At 36.0% G+C, this 23511-nt stretch overlaps 1 protein-coding gene across 1 annotated transcript in view; it reads right to left on the reverse strand.

Annotated features, from left to right (window-relative positions):
- Fatp1 (Fatty acid transport protein 1) overlaps positions 1 to 23511 on the reverse strand; it is a 74091-nt gene that overhangs the window by 12541 nt on the left and 38039 nt on the right. Inside the window, exons 2-5 of the mRNA XM_090174468.1 lie at positions 10616 to 10766; positions 9554 to 9791; positions 8113 to 8274; positions 7984 to 8053 (exon numbers count right to left, since the gene is read on the reverse strand). Coding sequence (XP_090030594.1) covers positions 7984 to 8053; positions 8113 to 8274; positions 9554 to 9791; positions 10616 to 10766 — 621 coding nt within the window. The remainder of the gene's footprint in view (positions 1 to 7983; positions 8054 to 8112; positions 8275 to 9553; positions 9792 to 10615; positions 10767 to 23511) is intronic.

Genomic DNA, 23511 nt, shown 5'->3' on the forward strand with positions numbered 1-23511 from the left:
TCACTTCGGGTAGGTTAGTTCAGGTTGGGTTAGGTTGGGTTAGGTTAGTTCCGGTTGGGTTAGGTTAGGTTAGTTCAGGTTGGGTTGGGTTCGGTTAGGTTAGATATGGTAGGCAACTATTTCATGTCGGGTCTTATCAAGGTTATTTTCCAAAATTAAACCCGGAAAATATCAAATTTCAAGGGAAAAAGGTCTAAAAATACACGTCGGTACGAAATAATAAATATTTAAGACATAGTTTAGTCCAAATTAGATATACTATCGTCACGTAACCTACGATATATAAATATGTATCACTAACGGTATATTGAATGAAAACCACGCAAAACGCGGTTTTCGGTCGATTGGAATTCGGTTGAATGGTACATTCGGACGAATGGGATTTCGGTCCAATGGTCTACAATCATTATGTCCTGATGGACATTGAGTAGTTGAAGTTAAAAACCACCTTTGGACTATAACGCAGTTAAATTAGGCGAAACGGTAGAAATGTCCATAATAAAAATGGGACAAAAAAGCTAAACACTAATAAATCGGTGAGTGATTAGCTTAGTGTTTAGCTTTATTTGTTCCTTTTCTACCTTTTCGCGTAATTTGACGAGGTTATATATTTAATTCAAGAAACTTTCGCCACTCATGGCGTGACGGAATTAGAGGTCTTCGACATTTTAGGAAAATCGTACCGAGAGAAACAATTGGAAATAATCAGCTAGGCTAATTCCCAAGGCACCACCTCAGGTCCAAGTCATCTAGCAACTTTTATTGACTTTAATTCAGGTGGCCGGGTTACAATGCGTAGGAGGGTGGTGGAAAGCCCTTCATACCATGTGCCCCTACACTCACTAAACGTTAACATCAACTAATATTTAAGGAAAGAGAAACCGAAAATCCAGTAGAGAGAACATGCGAACTCAAAGCGGGAGGAGTAGCTCCGAGTTTTGCACCCAGTGGCAGAAACTGGGATCGAACCTGTCTCCTGTTGCTGCGATTCGAAAGACAGATTCCCTAAAAAAACATACTTTTGGACACCCTTCAATAACACTATCTCCGCAACAAACCACTCAGCGGCGCAGTTAATTTCATGAGCCATAGGGGGAAGCGGTCATTTTTGAAACACCTATAAGTGGAATATTATAAGACTCGAAGACAAAGTCATTTCTGTCAAACTGGTCCACGATTCATATAATATTTGGTGTCAAATTAAAGTACTTAATATTTACCGTCTGGCGATAATTACTATTAGTGTATGCGTATATATTTTCCTAAGCGTGTTCAAGCCCGTAAATCCTGCCACGCGCTTACTTCCTTTAGATAATTTAGGAATAATGTCGTTAAGAATATAATAATAATAATAATAATCAGCTAGGCTAATACCCAAGGCACTACCTTAGGCCCAAGCCATCTAGCGACTTCTAAAGCCTTTAAACAGGTGGCCGGGTTCTTGGAAAGCTCGATTTGCAAACACGCTTTAATTACCGATTTCACGCGCAGGGACACTGTCATTTTCGTTATGAAGTCGCTTTACAGCAATAAAATTATTTCATTTAAAATTTAACAGGGTTTAGATCCTTGATGCTAGGTTGTCTCTAGATATTCGACGATCAAGAATCATTCGCTAAACCACTTTTCCACGTAATGGAACAGATATAAAAACCAAAGTATGCGTGTCAGATCGAGGGGTAAGACAGTCTCAGATAATCTGTACACAGAGTTCGTGCATTTAGCACTGTTAAAGGTACATATTTTCAAGAGTTCGCGAGTTCCAATTCGCACTGTCAAAGGTACGGCAGTGTACACCGAGTTCGCAGAGTGTCTTACGCCTCGTGTCAGATTTACATTAAATCTAGGGAAATTAACGTATGCATTCTACGCACACTTTTGGCAAACCTAGTTTTCTTTCGTAACGGTCGTAGATTAATATGGTAGAAATTTTACCCTCGAATATCTCAGATCACGGATGGATATTTAAAATGTAGGCTGTCGGTCGATCTATTTACGTTCAAAAGATCCTGCTTTCCAAACGCGTAATTCTGTATGTCCGAGTCACTTGACGGAAGGCTATAGGCGCTTAGGAAATATAGCGCCATCTGCCTTAATATCTGTCAACTAAATGACGAATTTTCAATTTCAATATTCTTCGGTTCAAACTTTCAGCTGTTGTGTAGAGATAATTTTGAACGAGCAGACAGCTTTCACGTATTAAATTTAAAACTGTCGGTAGGCGGCGAGGTTAAGGGTAATAGTTAGTGTAGGGAGCTGTTGGCTCGCGTGGCATGCAGGGCTTGCCACCACCCTCCTACGCATTGTAACCCGACCACCTGAGTAAATGGCTTTAAAAGTCGCTTGATAACTTATACCTAAAGTGGTGCCTTGGGTATTTTAGCCTAGCTGATTATTATTATTATATGTGATCGTTACTCCGTCCCAAAAATGCCACTTCTCCAAATAATGTGCTTACCACGAAAATAATAAATTATGGTAAATATTAGTTTATAGTGTAAGATATGTGAAATCGATAAAATTATACAAACAAAATCTATCAACATTGAAGTTCTTAAACTTTTATTTACTTTGCACTGTTTTAAAACATTTCAGTTCTAGATCTGAATTAAAAACATTGGAAATAATTCACGGAAATTTATAATTTACCGTTATCTACCACTTTTCCCATTTAAAACCATAAAGTTATTAATCATTATACCCGTGTAAATTCGTGCTAACGTAATTAATGTTTGAATGCCGTCTAACAGGATATTGCGTGTAGGTATGAAAACAACGTTAATTTACTGCGGTAATGTTATTTTGATGAAAGGCTTAGTGCTCTGGTGATGTATATATGTCAAGAGAAACCTTGAATATCGTACGCTATTAACAGAAGGAAAGTCTGAGAGAATCATTCGCATTTTCCCGAACGATTTGTTGATGGAGGAAATATTATCCATTTAATCTGGCGACACCCACTTGCAACCTTAGAAAAATTCAACTCCCAATTTAGGTAAATGTGTTATTGGCGAAATTTGCCTGGTTTTAGTGTTGTTTATCAGTGCACTTGCTCGAGTTAATAATAATTATCAGCAAGGCTAATACCCAAGGAACCACATTAGGCTTCAATTGGGGTAACTACGCGGTTTCTCTTTTGAAGGTTGCCACTGGTCAAAACCAAATATCAATTAAGACACGTCGATATCTGATAGCTCAAACAAGATGTCACGGACATTTGAGTACACACAATCCAGGATGTCGAGAAAAATAATCGGGAAAATAGGGTCTTAAGTATCAAAGCTTAACCACAAAACGTCGCCGTAAAACAAAACCACGTATCTTTTCAGTGGCCTTTTTGAGAAAAATGGATTTTTAATTTTGCAGGGGCTTGTGAAATCGCGTGTTAGGTTTTTACATGCGAGTTAATTTTATAGTTAAATAATTTCGTTTCAATTTTGAATTTACGAGGATTTTAATTTAAAAATATTTTGCTAAAGGGGAATTTTTAGAGATACGTGGTTTTGCGTCATGAAGCGAGGTAGGAGCTGAAAATAAGCAAGATACGTGCTTTTGCGCGAAATGCGTTGTGAATATGAAAGATACGTTTAAATGTTTTCTCGATTTAAAAAATGAAATTCAATTGCAACCTATTAATGTTTTTAATGTTATATACGTAAATTGGGGTGTAGAATCTAAATATGTCAATTTTGACAAAACCACGTATTTCAAGTTACGTGGTTTTGTTTTAACGGCGCCGAAATATATTTTTCCTTCAAATCAAACTTTATTAAATCTACATAGATTAGTAAACGAGAAATACTAAAAACACTAAAATCGTTAAAGGACAAAGTATTGAATCCCTGATAGCCGAAAACGATATTGGGATAAGCTATTTTTGCTAGACAAAAAAAGGCACGTGTTAGTATATTGAACGTCTTGTTAATCTTTTGATACGGAAATAAGGCCATATTTGGAAAAGCTTGGCCGTTCCCCTTTAATACATACAAATTCCTATAGGGTTTTGCATTAGAAATCATAGGCCAGTCAGCGTAGCTATTTATTAGTTCCACGGGCCAGTCGACAAGAATTTATGTATTTTAAGGCTATCGTTGAACCAAGTATCATTCACCGTGTTTCGTTGATTCCGAAAGTATTGAAATTAACTATAGTTACCCCAGCTTGTTCGGAACTCGACTGCCAGATTGTTCGAAATTAACTAAGATTTGCAGTTACTTTTCAATTTCCCCGTGCTTTTCGAGCTAGAGTGGAGAATCCCCATAGATTCCTCGACCACCGCGTTTGGTTAATTAACGCGTGGTATGAAGGGCTTGCCACCACCCTCCTACGCATTGCAACCCGGACACCTGTTTATAGTCATTAAAAAGTCGCCAAGATGACTTGGGCTTAGCTGATTATTATTATTAAATTGGCTGGGAAAAGGTTTCGAGTTCTTTTTCAAAAATGAAAAAACAAACCCACTCAACACTTAGGAACCGATCCAACCCACCGAACCCCTCGAATTTGATTCACTTACAATTGGGTAATTCCACGTCAAATCGCCCGATTTTGGAAAAAGTTCCCCACGGCACCATAACCAATTTTGATGAAAATTTACAGGTTATTAACATATATAGTTTTAGTGGGAAAACTAAATTTTTAGCTCTTAATTCCTTGTAGTTTTTAAAATATGTTTTTTAAAAAAAAGCATGTGCAAGGAACGACAATTTTCTTTAATCGAAAAAGCCATATTTAGGTCTAAATAACTCGAGAAAAAATAAAGACAGTCCCGTGAAGTTAAACACAGGTAAAACATATGTGATCGAGAGTCCTCGTGTGAAGTTTGAGCCAAAACAAATAAACAGGTAATTAATTATACAATTTTGAAAATGGAGATTTTCGCTCAATTTTAGTTTCGCGAGGTAAATTCCACGGTATGCGTTTCCAAAACTATTGATTAGACATAAGATATTGGATTATTTATGGGGTAAAACATACCCAATTAACACGAAAATACCAATAAAAAATATCTTGAAAGTGTAGTTTCTGGGTTATAGTTGCGTGAATCGACCCGTTTTTGTGAAAAATTCGAATACATGGTACTATTTCAAGCGAAATTGCGGTATGGCGCCAAATGATACTCATCTGAAACGTACTATAATTTAAAAGCTAATATTCCAAGCTACAATACGAATAAATAAAAAAGTATGGAAGAGCGCTAACTTTAAAATTAAGATTGAATTTTACGAAACTTTGGCGCTTTCTTTTTCGACAATTGTGTAAGTGAGGTTTACTATACCTACCTGTTGATGACGCCACGAGTCTCAACTTCAGTTTCATTGTTCAAGACGCTATACAAGGTCACCACTGAACCAATACACAGGCAACCATCCATTCGTCGTGTATTATAAACCCTTATTATCAGAAGAGACGCTTGAACATTATAGCTAATTAATTTCGGATTGTCTCGCACACAACTCCAATACAGTTCATTCATTTTTGACCAAAATGATTGCTGATATCATGCGAAAACTTCCCACCACCATTGACAAACTAATTTACTTCAATTGTTGAGTATGGAAGAGCCCCAACTTTAAAATTAAGATTGAATTTTACGAAACTTTGACGCTTTCTCTTCGACAATTGTGTAAGTGAGGTTTACTATACCTGCCTGTAGATGACGCCACGAGTCGTTCTGATGATTACTCACCTCTCCTTTTCTTGGTGTACCTCTGCTGTGATAGCCGACGAGTACAATATCTCTCGCTTCTCTTGGGTTAAGGGAACTTATGAACCACAAAGTTACTTATACGCGGGGGCTTATTTCCTGGGCTGAAAAACATCAATGTACGCTAGTTTCAAGCGAAATTTATTACGGCGCCAAATGATAATTAAATTATACATATTATATTTTGAAAGCTTATATATTATATTTTATAATCTACAATATGGTAAATTTATGCTCCCACGAAAATGATTTTAAGATTAAAGCGGAATGGCACTTTTTCGCCAACTCACATGGCAAAAGTCCCCGCGATGGACTTAGTGGCACTGTGAAAAGCTCGTGGCCAAAGCGAGTTTGTAGGCTGCCAAGACTTCCCAAATACAAAAACCAGAGGAGATGTATACGTGGTGTATACAAAATATTAAAAACATAGATTTTGGATACATCGCTAAAAGAGACGTTGAAATCACGTCGAAATATATTCGCTAAACGAGAGATATGTCGGGATAAAAACAATCGCTGGAACTCGATCACGCCACTCTTACATTCCCGAAAATGAAAACGAACGTAATATAATGAGAGTATCAGATGATCAACTCTCGACGAAAATGATTTTATTCCAACCAAATAATATGGAAGGTTTAGTTTGGGAAGAGCGCGTGCCAGGTACATTTATTACGTGTACATACAATGAAGAATGGTACGTAGGAAATATTGTAGCACGACGCGAAGAGGAGAAAGACGTCTCCGTTAGCTTTCTTCGTAGACAACATTTAAAGCTCTATAAGCCCAGGAGAGAAGACCTATGTTGGGTACCTTTGCGGAATATTATTTCCGATGGAAAAACATACTCAGCACTTTAGATTGGAAAATAATTACATTTTTGTCCAAAATTAAGAAGTATTTGTTTTGTTTGAGCAATTAAATGAACAGTTAAATGCCTTAAGATCAATTTTCATTTTAGAGATAATTTTTTTTCGATATTTTCGCGACGAATTTAGTTTTCGCCGTATAGCTTGGCTCTATAGTAAATTTGATTCGCGACCTTCAATTCGTCTCACGAAAATCAAATTTCGCGCTAAGTGGGAATCAGTCTTAATACTCACTTTTTTAATTTACCATATTGTAGATTATAAAATATAATATATAAGCTTTCAAAATATAATATGTATAATTTAATTATCATTTGGCGCCGTAATAAACTTCGCTTGAAACTAGCGTACATTGATGTTTTTCAGCCCAGGAAATAAGCCCCCGCGTATAAGTAACTTTGTGGTTCATAAGTTCCCTTAACCCAAGAGAAGCGAGAGATATTGTACTCGTCGGCTATCACAGCAGAGGTACACCAAGAAAAGGAGAGGTGAGTAATCATCAGAACGACTCGTGGCGTCATCTACAGGCAGGTATAGTAAACCTCACTTACACAATTGTCGAAGAGAAAGCGTCAAAGTTTCGTAAAATTCAATCTTAATTTTAAAGTTGGGGCTCTTCCATACTCAACTTTTTTATTTATCCGTATTGTAGCTTGGAATATTAGCTTTTAAATTATATTACGTTTCACATGAGTATCATTTGGCGCCATACCGTAATTTCGCTTGAAATAGTACCATGTATTCTAATTTTTCACAAAAACGGGTCGATTCACGCAACTATAACCCAGAAACTACCCTTTCAAGATATTTTTATTGGTATTTTCGTGTTAATTGGGTATGTTTTACCCCATAAATAATCCTATATCTTATGTCTAATCAATAGTTTTGGAAACGCATACCGTGGAATTTACCTCGCGAAACTAAAATTGAGCGAAAATCTCCATTTTCAAAATTGTATAATTAATTACCTGTTTATTTGTTTTGGCTCAAACTTCACACGAGGACTCTCGATCACATATGTTTTACCTGTGGTTAACTTCACGGGACTGTCTTTATTTGTTTTCGAGTTATTTAGACCTAAATATGGCTTTTTCGATTAAAGAAAATTGTCGTTCCTTGCACATGCTTTTTTTAAAAAAATCATATTTTAAAAACTACAAGGAATTAAGAGCTAAAAATTTAGTTTTCCCACCAAAACTATATATGTTAATAACCTGTAAATTTTCATCAAAATTGGTTATGGTGCCGTGGGGAACTTTTTCCAAAATCGGGCGATTTGACGTGGAATTACCCAATTGTTATATCGAATTTAATTCACTTACAATTGTTATATCGAATGTTGTACTCATAATAGTAAGAGCGCTTATGCAAGTCATTTAAAAACAGATTTCCTAATTCAACGCATACCTGCTTTGAGTAATGATGGCGGCTTTGGGTAAGCCGGTCGTTCCGGATGTGTACACGTAAAACAGTCGATCTGCGGGAGATAAAATACATCCAATGAAGGCTCACCAAATGGGTTCGTGGATGTCTTACCCGTGTAGTTCCCCTCGTGTCCGTTGCACGGCTTGTCGGACGACGAGTCTTGGAGCAGCAGGTCCAGCGATTGGACGGGGAAGGCGGCCGCGTCGAAATCGCCCACGCAGAAGAACTTGATGTTCGATTTCTCTTTGATCAGAGGCAAGACGTCCCGCATGGCTGCCCAGCAAATAATATAACGTAAATACACTGTCATCAACTACTAAAAGCCTCATTGTCTTCTTCGAAGAAAGGGGCACATTTTAAAAACTAATATTCAAGAAAGGGGGTAGAAACTTTTAAAGTAGCACGAATTACCGCTCAAATAATTTCTCTATAATTACAATAACAAATGTTTTTAGACAACTATATTTTGTTGGGCTATAATGAAGTTAGAGTTTAAGAGTTTTTTAAACTAAGGTAACGATTTTTCAATTGTCAGGTTTTAAGTTTTAAGACAACCAAAAGTTCACAACGTTGGAGGGTGGGGCAATAAAATTTGCCCTGTCACAAAATCTTTGAGCTCAGGAATCCATACCTCTACTTGGAATGCTTATCGCGGCAGATTTTCTTCTCGATGTGGCACTGGCAGGCGGTTTTTTGGAAGTCACGATGTTAACTTAACAGACAACAACGTGAGAGGGGAGCGCGCGTAGGGGGGATTTTTTCCCTCTTAGGCGGGGCTAAAGCCGTCAGAGTGATCTTACCATAGGCGATACGGCAGGTTAAGCATTCCAAGTAGAGGTAAGGATTCCTGTTGAGATAGGTAAAGTTCTTAGTTCCTACACCCCTGTACTGGACTTACGTCCCAGTTCTCAGATCCAAAATAAATAGTGGATTTGAAAGTGATCGAGACATGGGTTGGTTAACTACCTTTGCTGAAGGATGCATTTCAATGCGGAAAAGCGTTAGATTAATGATTCGAACGCCACCTAGCCGTCTCAACAGAACCATCACCTTGGTTACGAACAAGGTTATTTCTTGAAAAACACTTTCTGCTGGGTACAGCGTACCACGGAGAAATGTGGAACCAAAAACACTTGAGGTACATCATTTAGCTAAGATAATTAACCCGTAAGGACAACCTATTTCAGCGCGGGTGGCTTTATCGCTGTAGCTTTTCTATTGCGAAATTTTTTATCGACAAGTGTATTTTATCGCGTACCGTGTATGAGATTATCGCCCAATTATGACGATGTAACACAACAACGTCAAAAACACAAAAGATTAATTAATTAATAATTAATCGGCACTTAAGTTACCGGCGCGGCGGTTAAGTAGGTAATATAAAAAAGACCGCGATAATACGCCATTTAATCAAAGTAAATTGAGAGTTACCAATTGATGACCCCACAGTTTACTTGGGTCACCAATAGGGTCATAATTGTAGATTAGAAAATTGGGTTTTAAGAGTCGCTTTACTTTCGCTCCCAGATAGAGATTTGTAAATGAGACTTGCCGTCAGTGAGTTCGCTTCCGAAGATGACGGCTTTGCTGTTGACGACGGTGATGGAGTGCACCAGAGGCTCGAGGCGTTGGTTGGTGTTGACTAGAGCGGGGATGACTCCCAACTTGGAGAGCCCCAACCAAAGGGCCACGTACTCCGGACGGCCTTCCATGAAGATGGCCACTTCTTCGCCGGGCATGAAGCCCAGCTCCGAGAAGCAATTGGCCACCCGATTCGAGTATTCTTCGACCTGCGCCACAAAAAACACAGATATAAGTACTGTTCGACTAGACCAAGAATGGATTTATTAAGGGAGAATGACCAACAATGTATGTATTTCTATACTTAGGGCGAATTGCTATGTAAAGAAACGATCCGGGGGCATCCTCGATTGTCGATGCGTTGAACTCTTTAACCTCTAATATTACAGCTAAGTCAGCGATCGATAATTTTAAAGCGCGTCTGGACAAATATAAGAACTGGTGAACACAATGGTTCTTGAAATTTAATTCAAATTAAATTGCTCTAGGTTTCTCACGTGTTGAAATTTAAATGCAATTATTTTGAAATTCCTCAAATTTGATTGTTTATCAAAAATTCAATATGCAGTATTTTCAAATTTCATTGATTCTTTTAAAAGTGGAGTTCTTCTGAGAATTTCCAAGCGATTCTTAACTTTTTCGTTTTAAATTTTATTATTGCACCAGACACAGGGTTCAATAAGTGTACACTTTGTATTTCCTGTACAATAAACTCCAATAATTAGTATTGGTCTAAGTCGCTTTTGGTAGCACTATATAGCCTTTGCGAAGAGTTGGGCCGGTTTAGCTGAGGAATTTACACGCAGGTCTATTTTATTTATTCGAGCCTGAATCCATACCTCTACTTGGAATGTTTATTATGCCGTATCGCGTATGGTAAGATCACACGGACGGCTTTGGTGCGCTCCCCTCTCACGTTGTTGTTTGTTAAGTTAACATAGTGATGTCAAAAAAACCGTCAGTAACATAGAGACAAAAATCTGCCGCGATAAAAATTCCAAGTAGAGGTGTGGATTCCGGATTCGAGTGATACCTGAGCGTAGGTCCATTTCGTGTCGTCGTTGATGAGGCACAACTTGTCGGGGTGCTTCTTGGCTCTGATGGAGAAGAGGTCGCTGATGCGATAATTATTCCTTTTGCATTGCCAAATTAAGTACTTGGACTTCAGCAGCCTTGTTAATCCCCTGCGAAGGAAAATCAAATACGTCAGAAATCATACATTTTAATCCGCGTTTACTCTAAAATTAATTAGTTAACCCTATTTTAAAATTCCCTTCGATATCAGTAGATACCAGTACAGAAGATTGAGTACCAAAATAGGCCTTTCTATAACAGGGTTCGTACAAACAGGGGCGGACCGTTAACTTTGGGGGCCCTGGACTAACAATGTTTGGGGCCTACCCAACTTTGGGCAAGTTGTGGCGATTCATTCGACATGGTAAAAATTATTTTTATACCACTTTTTAATTTTTAATTTAAAAGGTTTTTATTTAATATCTGATCACGAAGGGGGTCCTTTGATTGAACGGGGCCCTGGGCTGCAGCCCTTAAAGACCATGCCTAAATCCGCCCCTGCGTACCAAGTTTTCGGAATCAAATTTTCCGCATTTTATTTTTTCCGGAAAATTAACAACACTACCGTTAACTAATCTAAAAAAATTTTAACTTAAATTTAATTACTATTTCATATTTTATTTTGCCCAAATTTGCTTGGTTTTAAAGTTAGTGGATAATACGAGATGGGGTTAGTGAGTGTCATTGTCGTGAAGTAACGCAAGCTGACCACAAAATTTTGTTTAGTAACTAGCTCAAGGACCACCGATTTTTCATTAGAAAACATTCTGAACAAAATTATCGCCTACGTTTGTAATTTTAGATTGCCATCTATAGCAAAACACGTTATTGCAACCGGTTAAGTACGAAAAACAATTAGGAAAAATTATTAAAATGTAGGAAGTGGTTAACCTGCATAGAGTGGGAGATTATATTATGATTGGAATCCATGCTTTTTTTTTTCAACCAACCTTGAGATTAATAAAAAAAATCAGGTTTCACACAAAATTTCCGGAATTAAATTCCCTGACATTTCCAGGTTTTCCCTGACCTTTTTGCCGAATTTTCCCAACCCATTTTTGTAGAATAAATGAATGGTTTGAGGTAAAATCTTTAAAAAATATTTCATATGTATTTTTAATACATCTTTCAAAGATTTGACCGATTTTTTTAGGGGTCATTTTAAAATTCCCTTACAATTCCCTTTTTTGGACCATTTTAAAATTCCCTTACAATTCCCTTTTTTGGACCATTTTAAAATTCCCTTACAATTCCCTTTTTTGGACCATTTTAAAATTCCCTTACAATTCCCTTTTTTGGACCATTTTAAAATTCCCTTACAATTCCCTTTTTTGGACCATTTTAAAATTCCCTTACAATTCCCTTTTTTGGACCATTTTAAAATTCCCTTACAATTCCCTTTTTTGGACCATTTTAAAATGCCCTTACTTTTTTGGACCATTTTAAAATTCCCTTACAATTCCCTTACTTTATTGGACCATTTTAAAATTACCTTACTTTTTTGGACCATTTTAAAATTCCCTTACAATTCCCTTACTTTTTTGAACCATTTTAAAATTCCCTTACAATTCCCTTACTTTTTTGAACCATTTTAAAATTCCCTTACAATTCCCTTACTTTTTTGAACCATTTTCAAATTCCCTTACAATTCCCTTACTTTTTTGAACCATTTTCAAATTCCTCGACTTTTCCCTGATCTTAATTTTGGAATCATTTTCAAATTCCCTGGACCTTTTGGAAACATTTACAAATTCCTCGACTTTTCCCTGACGTTAATTTTAGAATAACTTTCAAATTCCCTGACCTTTTGGAAACATTTACAAATTCCTCGACTTTTCCCTGACGTTAATTTTAGAATAACTTTCAAATTCCCTGACCTTTTGGAATTATTTTCAAATTCCTCGACTTTTCCCTGACCTTTTGGAATTATTTTCAAATTCCTCGACTTTTCCCTGACCTTTTGGAATTATTTTCAAATTCCTCGACTTTTCCCTGACCTTTTGGAATTATTTTCAAATTCCTCGACTTTTCCCTGACCTTTTGGAATTATTTTCAAATTCCTCGACTTTTCCCTGACCTTTTGGAATTATTTTCAAATTCCTCGACTTTTCCCTGACCTTTTGGAATTATTTTCAAATTCCTCGACTTTTCCCTGACCTTTTGGAATTATTTTCAAATTCCTCGACTTTTCCCTGACCTTTTGGAATTATTTTCAAATTCCTCGACTTTTCCCTGACCTTTTGGAATTATTTTCAAATTCCTCGACTTTTCCCTGACCTTTTGGAATTATTTTCAAATGCCTCGACTTTTCCCTGACCTTTTGGAATTATTTTCAAATTCCTCGACTTTTCCCTGACCTTTTGGAATTATTTTCAAATTCCTCGACTTTTCCCTGACCTTTTGGAATTATTTTCAAATTCCTCGACTTTTCCCTGACCTTTTGGAATTATTTTCAAATTCCTCGACTTTTCCCCGACCTTTTGGAATTATTTTCAAATTCCTCGACTTTTCCCCGACCTTTTGGAATTATTTTCAAATTCCTCGACTTTTCCCCGACCTTTTGGAATTATTTTCAAATTCCTCGACTTTTCCCCGACCTTTTGGTATTATTTTCAAATTCCTCGACTTTTCCCCGACCTTTTGGAATTATTTTCAAATTCCTCGACTTTTCCCCGACCTTTTGGAATTATTTTCAAATTCCTCGACTTTTCCCCGACCTTTTGGAATTATTTTCAAATTCCTCGACTTTTCCCCGACCTTTTGGAATTATTTTCAAATTCCTCGACTTTTCCCCGACCTTTTGGAATTATTTTCAAATTCCTCGACTTTTCCCCGACCTTTTGGAATTATTTTCAAATTCCTCGACTTTTCCCCGACCTTTTGGAATTATTTTCAAATTCCTCGACTTTTCCCCGACCTTTTGGAATTATTTTCAAATTCCTCGACTTTTCCCCGACCTTTTGGAATTATTTTCAAATTCCTCGACTTTTCCCCGACCTTTTGGAATTATTTTCAAATTCCTCGACTTTTCCCCGACCTTTTGGAATTATTTTCAAATTCCTCGACTTTTCCCCGACCTTTTGAAATTATTTTCAAATTCCTCGACTTTTCCCCGACCTTTTGGAATTATTTTCAAATTCCTCGACTTTTCCCCGACCTTTTGGAATTATTTTCAAACTCCTCGACTTTTCCCCGACCTTTTGGAATTATTTTCAAACTCCTCGACTTTTCCCCGACCTTTTGGAATTATTTTCAAACTCCTCGACTTTTCCCCGACCTTTTGGAATTATTTTCAAACTCCTCGACTTTTCCCCGACCTTTTGGAATTATTTTCAAACTCCTCGACTTTTCCCCGACCTTTTGGAATTATTTTCAAACTCCTCGACTTTTCCCCGACCTTTTGGAATTATTTTCAAACTCCTCGACTTTTCCCCGACCTTTTGGAATTATTTTCAAACTCCCCGACCTTTTGGAATTATTTTCAAACTCCCCGACCTTTTGGAATTATTTTCAAATTCCCCGACCTTTTGGAATTATTTTCAAATTCCCCGACCTTTTGGAATTATTTTCAAATTCCCCGACCTTTTGGAATTATTTTCAAACTCCCCGACCTTTTGGAATTATTTTCAAATTCCCCGACCTTTTGGAATTATTTTCAAACTCCCCGACCTTTTGGAATTATTTTCAAACTCCCCGACCTTTTGGAATTATTTTCAAATTCCCTGACTTTTCCAGGTCGTGTACGAACACTTATTTATCAAAATTTTATATTATTGGTTTAAAGTAAAATAGTCCATTTCGGTAAGAGTTAATTACGCATAAATATCTCTAAAAAACATTTAAACAACGTCTTACGATTATTTAGGTCTGAATTTGCTCACAAAATGTACAGCCACCCAAAAATTATTAGTATAAGCCGGAATTTTTACAAAATGTGTTCTTTTAAAACCAATCGCTGGATTGTAATTATGCAACCCTGCAGAGCTGAAAAGGATGAGATAAATTTTCGTAGAAGCCTTTCACGCCGGCTTATTGCTTACTCCGATAACCTTTTCGATTTTAAAATAGAAATATAGGCCCGAGGACAAAACGTTTCGAGGAAAAAGTCCAATTAATCTCGAAGTAGTTAACATTGAAATTTTGAGAATAGCTTTTAATTATTCTGGTCACGTCGTTAAAGCTTTCAAAATTCTATTACGAAAAACATTCAAGCGCCCAAAGCCCCAGGGTTTACTCATTAAATGTGAGCTTGGAACTAAACCTTTTAGTAAGTGCTTAAAAGTGAAACCTTCTTGTCCCGCGTGTTTGTTAAAATAATAAAATATTCTTCCTCAATAAACAAAGAATCGTTCATTTGTTTTACTAAAAATTTATTTATAGTCAGGGAGAATGATTATTATTACCATGATTCGCTGACGTCATGTTCGAAATTTCCCCGTGCACGAGGGGGGATGGAAAAATGTCACAGGCCTGTGCTTCAATATCGTACGACTTAAGTAGCCAATGGGAAACCGGGCTCATTGGATTCTTTTTTTTTCTAGTCTAGTACCCAAGGCACCACCTTAGGCCTAAGTCATCGAGCGACTTTTGAAGCCATTAATTCAGGTGGCCGGGTTACAATGCGTAGGAGGGTGGTGGCAAGCCCTGCATGCCACGCGAGCCAACAACTCCCTACACTAACTGTTACCGATAACTTCTACAAGTTTTAATGGAAGGGGAAACCGAAGAACTCGTGGGGAAAACCCCTTAAATCAGTGAGGAGAGAACTTGCAAACTCGACGCAGAAGGAGTTGTTCCGAGTCTTCATCCAGTGCCACAAGCTGGGATCGAACCCGGCTCCTCTTGCTGCGAGACGAAAGTGCTAACCACTCCTCCACCCCTCTATAGTTTAGGGTGGAGGTTAGTGCTTACTATAAGAGGCTGGGGTGGTGTTCCGGGTGGTACAATTGTATTTTTTAGTAAGTTTCGGATTTTGTAGTACGAAAATACGTTTAAGGGATGCACCGATATGGGTACAGGACCGTACAGCCGATATATCGGCTATTCGTGGCCGATAATATCGGACGGTATATCAGCCGATGTTAACAAAGTTATCTATCATAACAGTAGTGTATATGATAAAACCATTGTAAAAGACGGTTCAGTGCACGGTCATACCATTTTATTCTATTTTTTTTATGGAAATTTTTATGTAAGAGCATATTCGAATATCAGGGTTGCCACAGTTTTTTCACAATCAAATTGTCTGACTTTTCTAGGTTTTAACTAACCATCTCCGAAGATTTTCCCTGCCTTTTGCGCAAATATTTTTTATTTTTTAACCTATATTTTAGAAAATGTTTCCTATTTGCAACCGAAATTAAATTCCCCGACTTTTCCCTTATTTTTAGACTAAGTTTTAAATTCCCCGACTTTTCCCTTATTTTTAGACTAATTTTTAAATTCCCCGACTTTTCCCTTATTTTTAGACCGATATTCAAATTCCCACTTAAAGAGAGTTTAGACAACGATTTTGTCTTGTGCGCAAGATTTTATTTAAAATTTAATTTACGGAAAAGTACGTTTCGTGATTGGGGAAAATGTTCCAAAAATCGCCCGGGACACCATTAAAGGGAATATAACCTGCAACCGTTGGTGTTATATTCCCTTTAAAAAAGGAGTCGAAAATCTTGAGAACATCAACGTTGAAGTTTCGAAGCCTTTTCACGACTCACGCCCCATTTAATTTTTGAAAATCGTTTTAAATGTTTAAAAGAAATAATAAACAATTTCTATTTACTTAAAAACAGGGTTCGAAAACAAAAAACCTAGTAGGTTGTTTTGGACCCACCCAACTCAAAAACCCCAGTTTCAAATCTCAGATTTTAAAACAAACTTTACCAAGTTAACTGGCTGGTTAAACTTATATCTTGTTACTTCTACCAGTGTTTTGGTTCAGCTTTTCAGTATCTGTATACTTTTACATATCGTATAATACAAATATTAGAAATAGTATACTGAAATAAGAAACCCACCCAAATGAAAAAACCCACTGGGTTGGGCTTTTTGAAAAAATCCCGGGTTTTTCGAACCCTGCTTACAAAAACACGTAAAATCAAGTTATAATAGATTAAATAAAATAAGGAAGAGTTAAAGATATTTACAATTATAAACTTTTATTCAAATATAGCGTAGTTTGAGTTAATATAAAATTTTACAAATAAATAATAGCTTAGCTTTAAAAAGTAATAATGATATTTTTAAAAACAAGTAACTTAATTATTAATGAAATCTACCGTCCCATTTTACAATATGCGATTACCGGTAAAAGTTTTGTCTCGCATACGAATTAAAAATATGGCGAAATTATGTATTCCATATCAGGTAATAGCAAGTCATTACTAAATTGAATTTTCATGTTAATCTTTGTCCCTGGCTTTCACGGCTTTAAAAGTAATTTTTATTACTGAGTAAAAATTATTTCAGGGTTTATTTTAAAAAGACCTCCAGATTAAAGTGAAATGCGTTTTGAAGTCGAAAATATTTTGTTTTATAATTTTGATCTTCTTAAAGTTCGGGGTTAAATATAAAATAATAAATAAATAATAATTTTCCGAATTTTGCCCCCGCGAAATACGCCACCGCAAGCCGTAATACAAGTTTCACATCGAAAACGTAAAATTCCCAAGTTGATTTTACGACCTAAATTTAAAGGGTAAAGGGTCAAAACGAAGAAAACCTGGACGAAATTGCAGGCAATGAAGTTCCTTTCGTAGACACACGCTGAAGGTCAAAATTAGAGTCAAGGTTGTTTCTGAAAATCGGGATTTCAACTTCGGTGGTAAAAATCAAATGTAGACTTTTCCCCACTCAAGCAAAGGGCAAAATTAGACTCATCTCAAAATAGTCTCTAAATAATTATTAAATTAATTTCTTTCTTGCTATAATAATTTATTGAATGGGAAACAAGTGTTAAGTAGGTGTTTTTATAAAATACAGGAGGGCTGTTGTAAATGTCACTAGCTATAGTTATTGAAGATTAATAATAAAATAATAAATCTTAATAATCAGCTAGGCTAATACCCAAGGCACCACCTTAGGCCTAAGTCATCATGCGACTTTTGAAGCCTTTTAATTCAAGTGGCCGGGTTACAATGCGTAGGAGGGTGGTGGCAAGCCCTGCATGCCACGAGATCGAGCCAACAGCTCCCTACACTAACTATTACCGTTAACCTAGACCAGTTTTTATTATTGAGAGCACGCGCCGGATTCGATAAAGATTTCGGAATTTGAAGTCCACGTGCGAAACGCGCGTGCCAATAAAGTAGTCAAAAGCTTAAGCTCGTGACGCAATAAAAATACTTTATACATTAACGTTTTTTTATGGAAATACCTATTGCTATAGCGTACCTGAAAATAATTGATATTGTGACGTCACAAATCTGCGTTGCCACCTGTAACATTTAGTCAAGCGTGGGGAAAGGGAGTCTAAGGCCAAGCGCTCACTGCTCTTCGTAACGTCTACGTACTACCTTCCACAAGCCTTTGCTTCGTAACGGAGACAATGCCTTGTGGAAGGCAGAACGGATACGAAACGGAGAGCCAGTGGGCGCCTAGCCTAACACGCGTAAGTGCGTTGCGTTATTTGGAATTTCGAAACATCGATCCAATTAGACGAGTAACCTTATTTCAAGTTTCGAGGATTTTTCGGATTAATAACAGCCGTATTTTTAAGGACATTTTTCGAAATTAACCCGCGTAATCTGGGAAATTGGGCTACTTTCAAGGGCGTATACAAGAGAGATTAAAAACCGTAGAAGGAACCGCGTGGGGTGAACGCCAAGAATTGGGAAATTAACGAAACGTTTTAGCTTTGAGTCTTGGACGACCATCTCGACTGGCGCGATAAACTTTGGGAGAGCTTGGATTATTAGCAGGGCCGTTTTATCCAATGGGCACAATGGGCAATGTGCCCAGGGCCTACGAAAGTTTAAGAGTATAAAATTCAAGCAAAAAATTTCTTCTTAGAAATAAGGCCTACAAAGGTCTTAGTGCCCACCAGTAAAATTTATTCTTAGAAATAGGGCCTACAAAAGGTCTTAGTGCCCACCAGTTAAATTTATTCTTAGAAATAGGGCCTACAAAAGGTCTTAGTGTCCACCAGTAAAATTTATTCTTAGAAATAAGGCCTACAAAAGGTCTTAGTGCCCATCAGTAAAATTTCTTCTTAGAAATAAGGCCCACAAAAGGTCTTAGTGCCCACCAGTAAAATTTCTTAGAAATAAGGCCTACAAAGGTCTTAGTGCCCACCAGTAAAATTTCTTCTTAGAAATAAGGCCTACAAAAGGTCTTAGTGCCCACCAGTAAAATTTCTTCTTAGAAATAAGGCCTACAAAGGTCTTAGTGCCCACCATTAAAATTTCTTCTTAGAAATAAGGCCTACAAAGGTCTTAGTGCCCACCAGTAAAATTTCTTCTTAGAAATAAGGCCTACAAAAGGTCTTAGTGCCCACCAGTTAAATTTATTCTTAGAAATAGGGCCTACAAAAGGTCTTAGTGCCCACCAGTAAAATTTATTCTTAGAAATAAGGCCTACAAAAGGTCTTAGTGCCCATCAGTAAAATTTCTTCTTAGAAATAAGGCCCACAAAAGGTCTTAGTGCCCACCAGTAAAATTTCTTAGAAATAAGGCCTACAAAGGTCTTAGTGCCCACCAGTAAAATTTCTTCTTAGAAATAAGGCCTACAAAAGGTCTTAGTGCCCACCAGTAAAATTTCTTCTTAGAAATAAGGCCTACAAAGGTCTTAGTGCCCACCATTAAAATTTCTTCTTAGAAATAAGATCTACAAAGGTCTTAGTGCCCACCAGTAGCCTCGAGTTCCTAGGGCCAAGAAGGTCTTAAAAACGGCACTATTAGCATTAGTTATCAAAGCGGACTGAAACACTCTTGACAGCCTTTATGACCGGGCAAGTGTGGTAACGTGAAAATTGGTGGTAGATCAAAATTGCGTGTGAAATAGTAACGTTAAACTTAAACTCAAAATTTCTAATAACCCTTAAAGTTCGACCGATTGAAAACTTATGTTTAGAAATCGTAGTTTTAACTGGTTTTCAGCCAATTGAAAAAGTTATCGTACATTATCGTACGCGTGAGCTGAGTTATCTAAAATTGCGTACTATACAGGGTATTAACTAAAAAAACGATACCGGGCCAATAACTCAAAATGTGTTTTACCTAGGAATTGTAAATTTCCAGGACATTTAGAACGTGCAGGGGGTCATTAATAATTTATCTTGAGAACCATTAGAGATAGAAACGAGGATAGAAAGTTGGTCCCCAAAATTATCTCGAAATTATCGACGTGCACGATAATTATCGTACGTCTGGCAACTCTGCCGCAGTCTCTCAACTCTTACAATTCTTCGTGGCCTTGCCCGGCCAATGATCCTTTCTGGGGTTTTTCCAGAACCGCCTTTTGCCGGTGGACGCTTCGTCACCAACTTTCACAAAACGGCACACTTGTTTAATAGAAATTACGTTCAGGTTTTTTATAGAAATAGTATAAAACGACATTTTTAACCAAAAACTGCACACTTTTAAAATACTAATTTCGTTGAGGTTTTTTAAACGTAAATGCTGGGTGTCTGATTTTGTTCTGACAGCGTATTTTTCTCAAAATCTATAATAGGTAGAGTTTTTAAATTTTCACGGTTTACGTATGACGTAGGGAACATTCTAATTTCTAATTTTCAGAAAATTCAATATAGATTTCTTTTTTAAACAATTTACTTTTTTGACCGTTAGGTGATATGAAAGTTGTAGATCATTCTTGAACACGTACCCATAAAGTTGGTTCGGTCAAAAAAAAGGCCGATTTTCTTAAAATTAGAAATTATAATGTTTCCTACGTTATACGTAAACCATGAAAATGTAAAAACTTGGGATGCACCGATATATCGGCTTAAACGAAGGTTTAAAAAACAAATTGGTTTTGAATGAAACAAGATGTCACGGACATTTTAAATACACAAAATCCCCCCCCCCCGATGTATTAAATTATTTCAAATATTAAATTTAAATTTGAACCAATTTCCAATCATCTTGTACATTAACTTGATGTACCCTAGAGGAATTTGATCGAAAATAAATTTTTAGAGTTGCCTAGTTTCGGAAATAATTTATTTTGGGAGTTAGATGGCGCCTGTATCAATTGGTACGAAATTCAGATATCACAATAGTGCGTACGCGGGTTGTTTCGTCCCGCAAATTTGCCAGAAATATCACTTAAAATTAAAATTTTTTAATTCAACCAAAAACGTAGTTAACAAATAATTGGTACGAACTTAAAATATAATTGTCAACCAAGTCAGTTTGAATTAAAAAAAATGTATATTTCAAGTCTAAAATCGCCCAAAATCACTAAAATGAAAAATTATAAACTTCTTGTGATCCGATTCGAATATTAAAAATGGGCTAGCGAGTACTTGATATTTTTTTTCGATTACCATATCACTGACCCTTCTAGACCTAATTGTTGAAGACGTACTGTGTGTAATGATAATTTGGGAGATGACACACTTTTCGCTATTTAACATACCTTTGATAGTACACACACTGTGTAAGATAAAGTGACGTCTACAAGAACACACGTTTTTCCTTTACGTTATTTCGTACGTGCTTAATATCACCGAGAAATCCATCTTTGATTTAATCACAAAACCCTGACAGAAAGTGCAATTTTTCTTCGATCGTGGGCGCAGAAGATAAGTTGAAATGAATACATTGTAAACACGCTTAAGGTAACAAATTGAAGTATCCACTAGAGCAAAAACCGGTTGTACTCCACGAATGATTCTCATTTAAGTTGCAAAAGAAAATACGACTGGACGTAGAGGGGTTTGATTGACGTTTGACCGTCAACAAAATATGAAATTTTGAGGGAAATTATTTTATGTGCTTAGCTAACTAAATTGAAATTTATGTATTGAACACAGACCATAATTCTAACATTTTCTCTTTTATTAACATTAAAGTGAAGTGAAGAAAGTGTTTCCCCTATGCTTTCCCCCAATACGGGCGCAGGCATCTTGGTCCAAGATTAAATTCCTCGACATTTCCCTTAATTACAAATTAATTTAAATTCCCTTTCTTTTAAACCCGTATTAAAATTCAGACATTTCCAGGAATTCCAGTTTTCCCATGTACTGTGGCAACCATTAGGATTGTCTGAGCCTGATTTAAATCAATTTAATTTAAAAAACATTAGATTTAAATCACGTATTATGATAAATTAAACTGTAGAAATTTCAATTTAGAGGAACTGCAATTCAACTTTATTATTGATTAATAATTAAATTTAATAAAGATTAATTTAAAACTATCGTCGCGCTCAAATTAATTATCAATTTGTCAAGAAAAACGGGCTTCAAGATTAAATGTTTTTAGAAAAAAGTGATTTAAATCAAGTAAATCCAACGGTAGATCGGTTCGTCCTATTTGGGACTCGTCAGTACCGTGCGGGAAATCTGGCTCGCGACTATAACACCGAAAAGAGAAACTAAGCCTAAACATTAAAAATTTCAAAACGCGTTGCGAGCAACGGAAAGCCGAATAGGGGTAGAGTGGTGGACATAAGTATATACAAAAGTAGCATAAGACCCATGCTACTTTTGGTATATACCAAATGTAAATTTAAAAGGAACCACCTATGGACTGCTTTGCAAAGGAAGATAAAATTACCGAATAAGTAGATTAGTCCATTATAAAAAGGACTAATCTACTTATTCGCTAATTTTATCAGCCACAATATAACTCAGGTTATTAAGAAATTTACGGGTGACGCGAAGAACTAATTTCTTGGTATGTACCGCTCGTAATTCTTTTAAATTATAATATTCTATAATTTTTGGAAAATATGATGTAAATTTGAGGCAAAACAATGGATTTAACGTAGAGAATGTGGTATGATAACACGTCACGGACAACGCTCCAACAAAAAGAAAACATTCGACGTCGGTAGTGGTAGACAGGCCTGCTTTTCAAACACGGTAATTAAGTTCCAACTGGCAGCAGTGAAGCGTTGCCAAAATAGAAAGCCGCGATTCCGGCGAGAGCGACAAAGCGTTGCTCCTCCGCAGCCCGCTGCGACCGAACGTCCAAGCGCAGCGTCATCATTTATACCGCCAGAATTATACTCTTGACAAAAAATATATTCATAGTTTAATATAAACCGAAAAAATTTAAAATATAAACCGAAAAAATTTAAAATAATATAAACCGAAAAAATTTAAAATAATATAAACCGAGAAAATTTAAAATAATATAAACCGAAAAAATTTAAAATAATATAAACCGAGAAAATTTAAAATAATATAAACCGAGAAAATTTAAAATAATATAAACCGAGAAAATTAAATTAATATTAACTGAGAAAATTAAATTAATATTAACTGAGAAAATTAAATTAATATTAACGGAGAAAATTAAATTAATATTAACGGAGAAAATTAAATTAATATTAACGGAGAAAATTAAATTAATATTAACGGAGAAAATTAAATTAATATTAACGGACAAAATTAAATTAATATTAACTGACAAAATTAAATTAATATTAACTGACAAAATTAAATTAATATTAACTGACAAAATTAAATTAATATTAACTGACAAAATTAAATTAATATTAACTGACAAAATTAAATTAATATTAACTGACAAAATTAAATTAATATTAACTGACAAAATTAAATTAATATTAACTGACAAAATTAAATTAATATTAACTGACAAAATTAAATTAATATTAACTGACAAAATTAAATTAATATTAACTGACAAAATTAAATTAATATTAACTGACAAAATTAAATTAATA

Source organism: Leiobunum rupestre, chromosome 5 (assembly GCF_980474605.1).
Source record: "Leiobunum rupestre chromosome 5, qqLeiRupe1.1.hap1, whole genome shotgun sequence".
Taxonomy (NCBI): domain Eukaryota; kingdom Metazoa; phylum Arthropoda; class Arachnida; order Opiliones; family Sclerosomatidae; genus Leiobunum; species Leiobunum rupestre.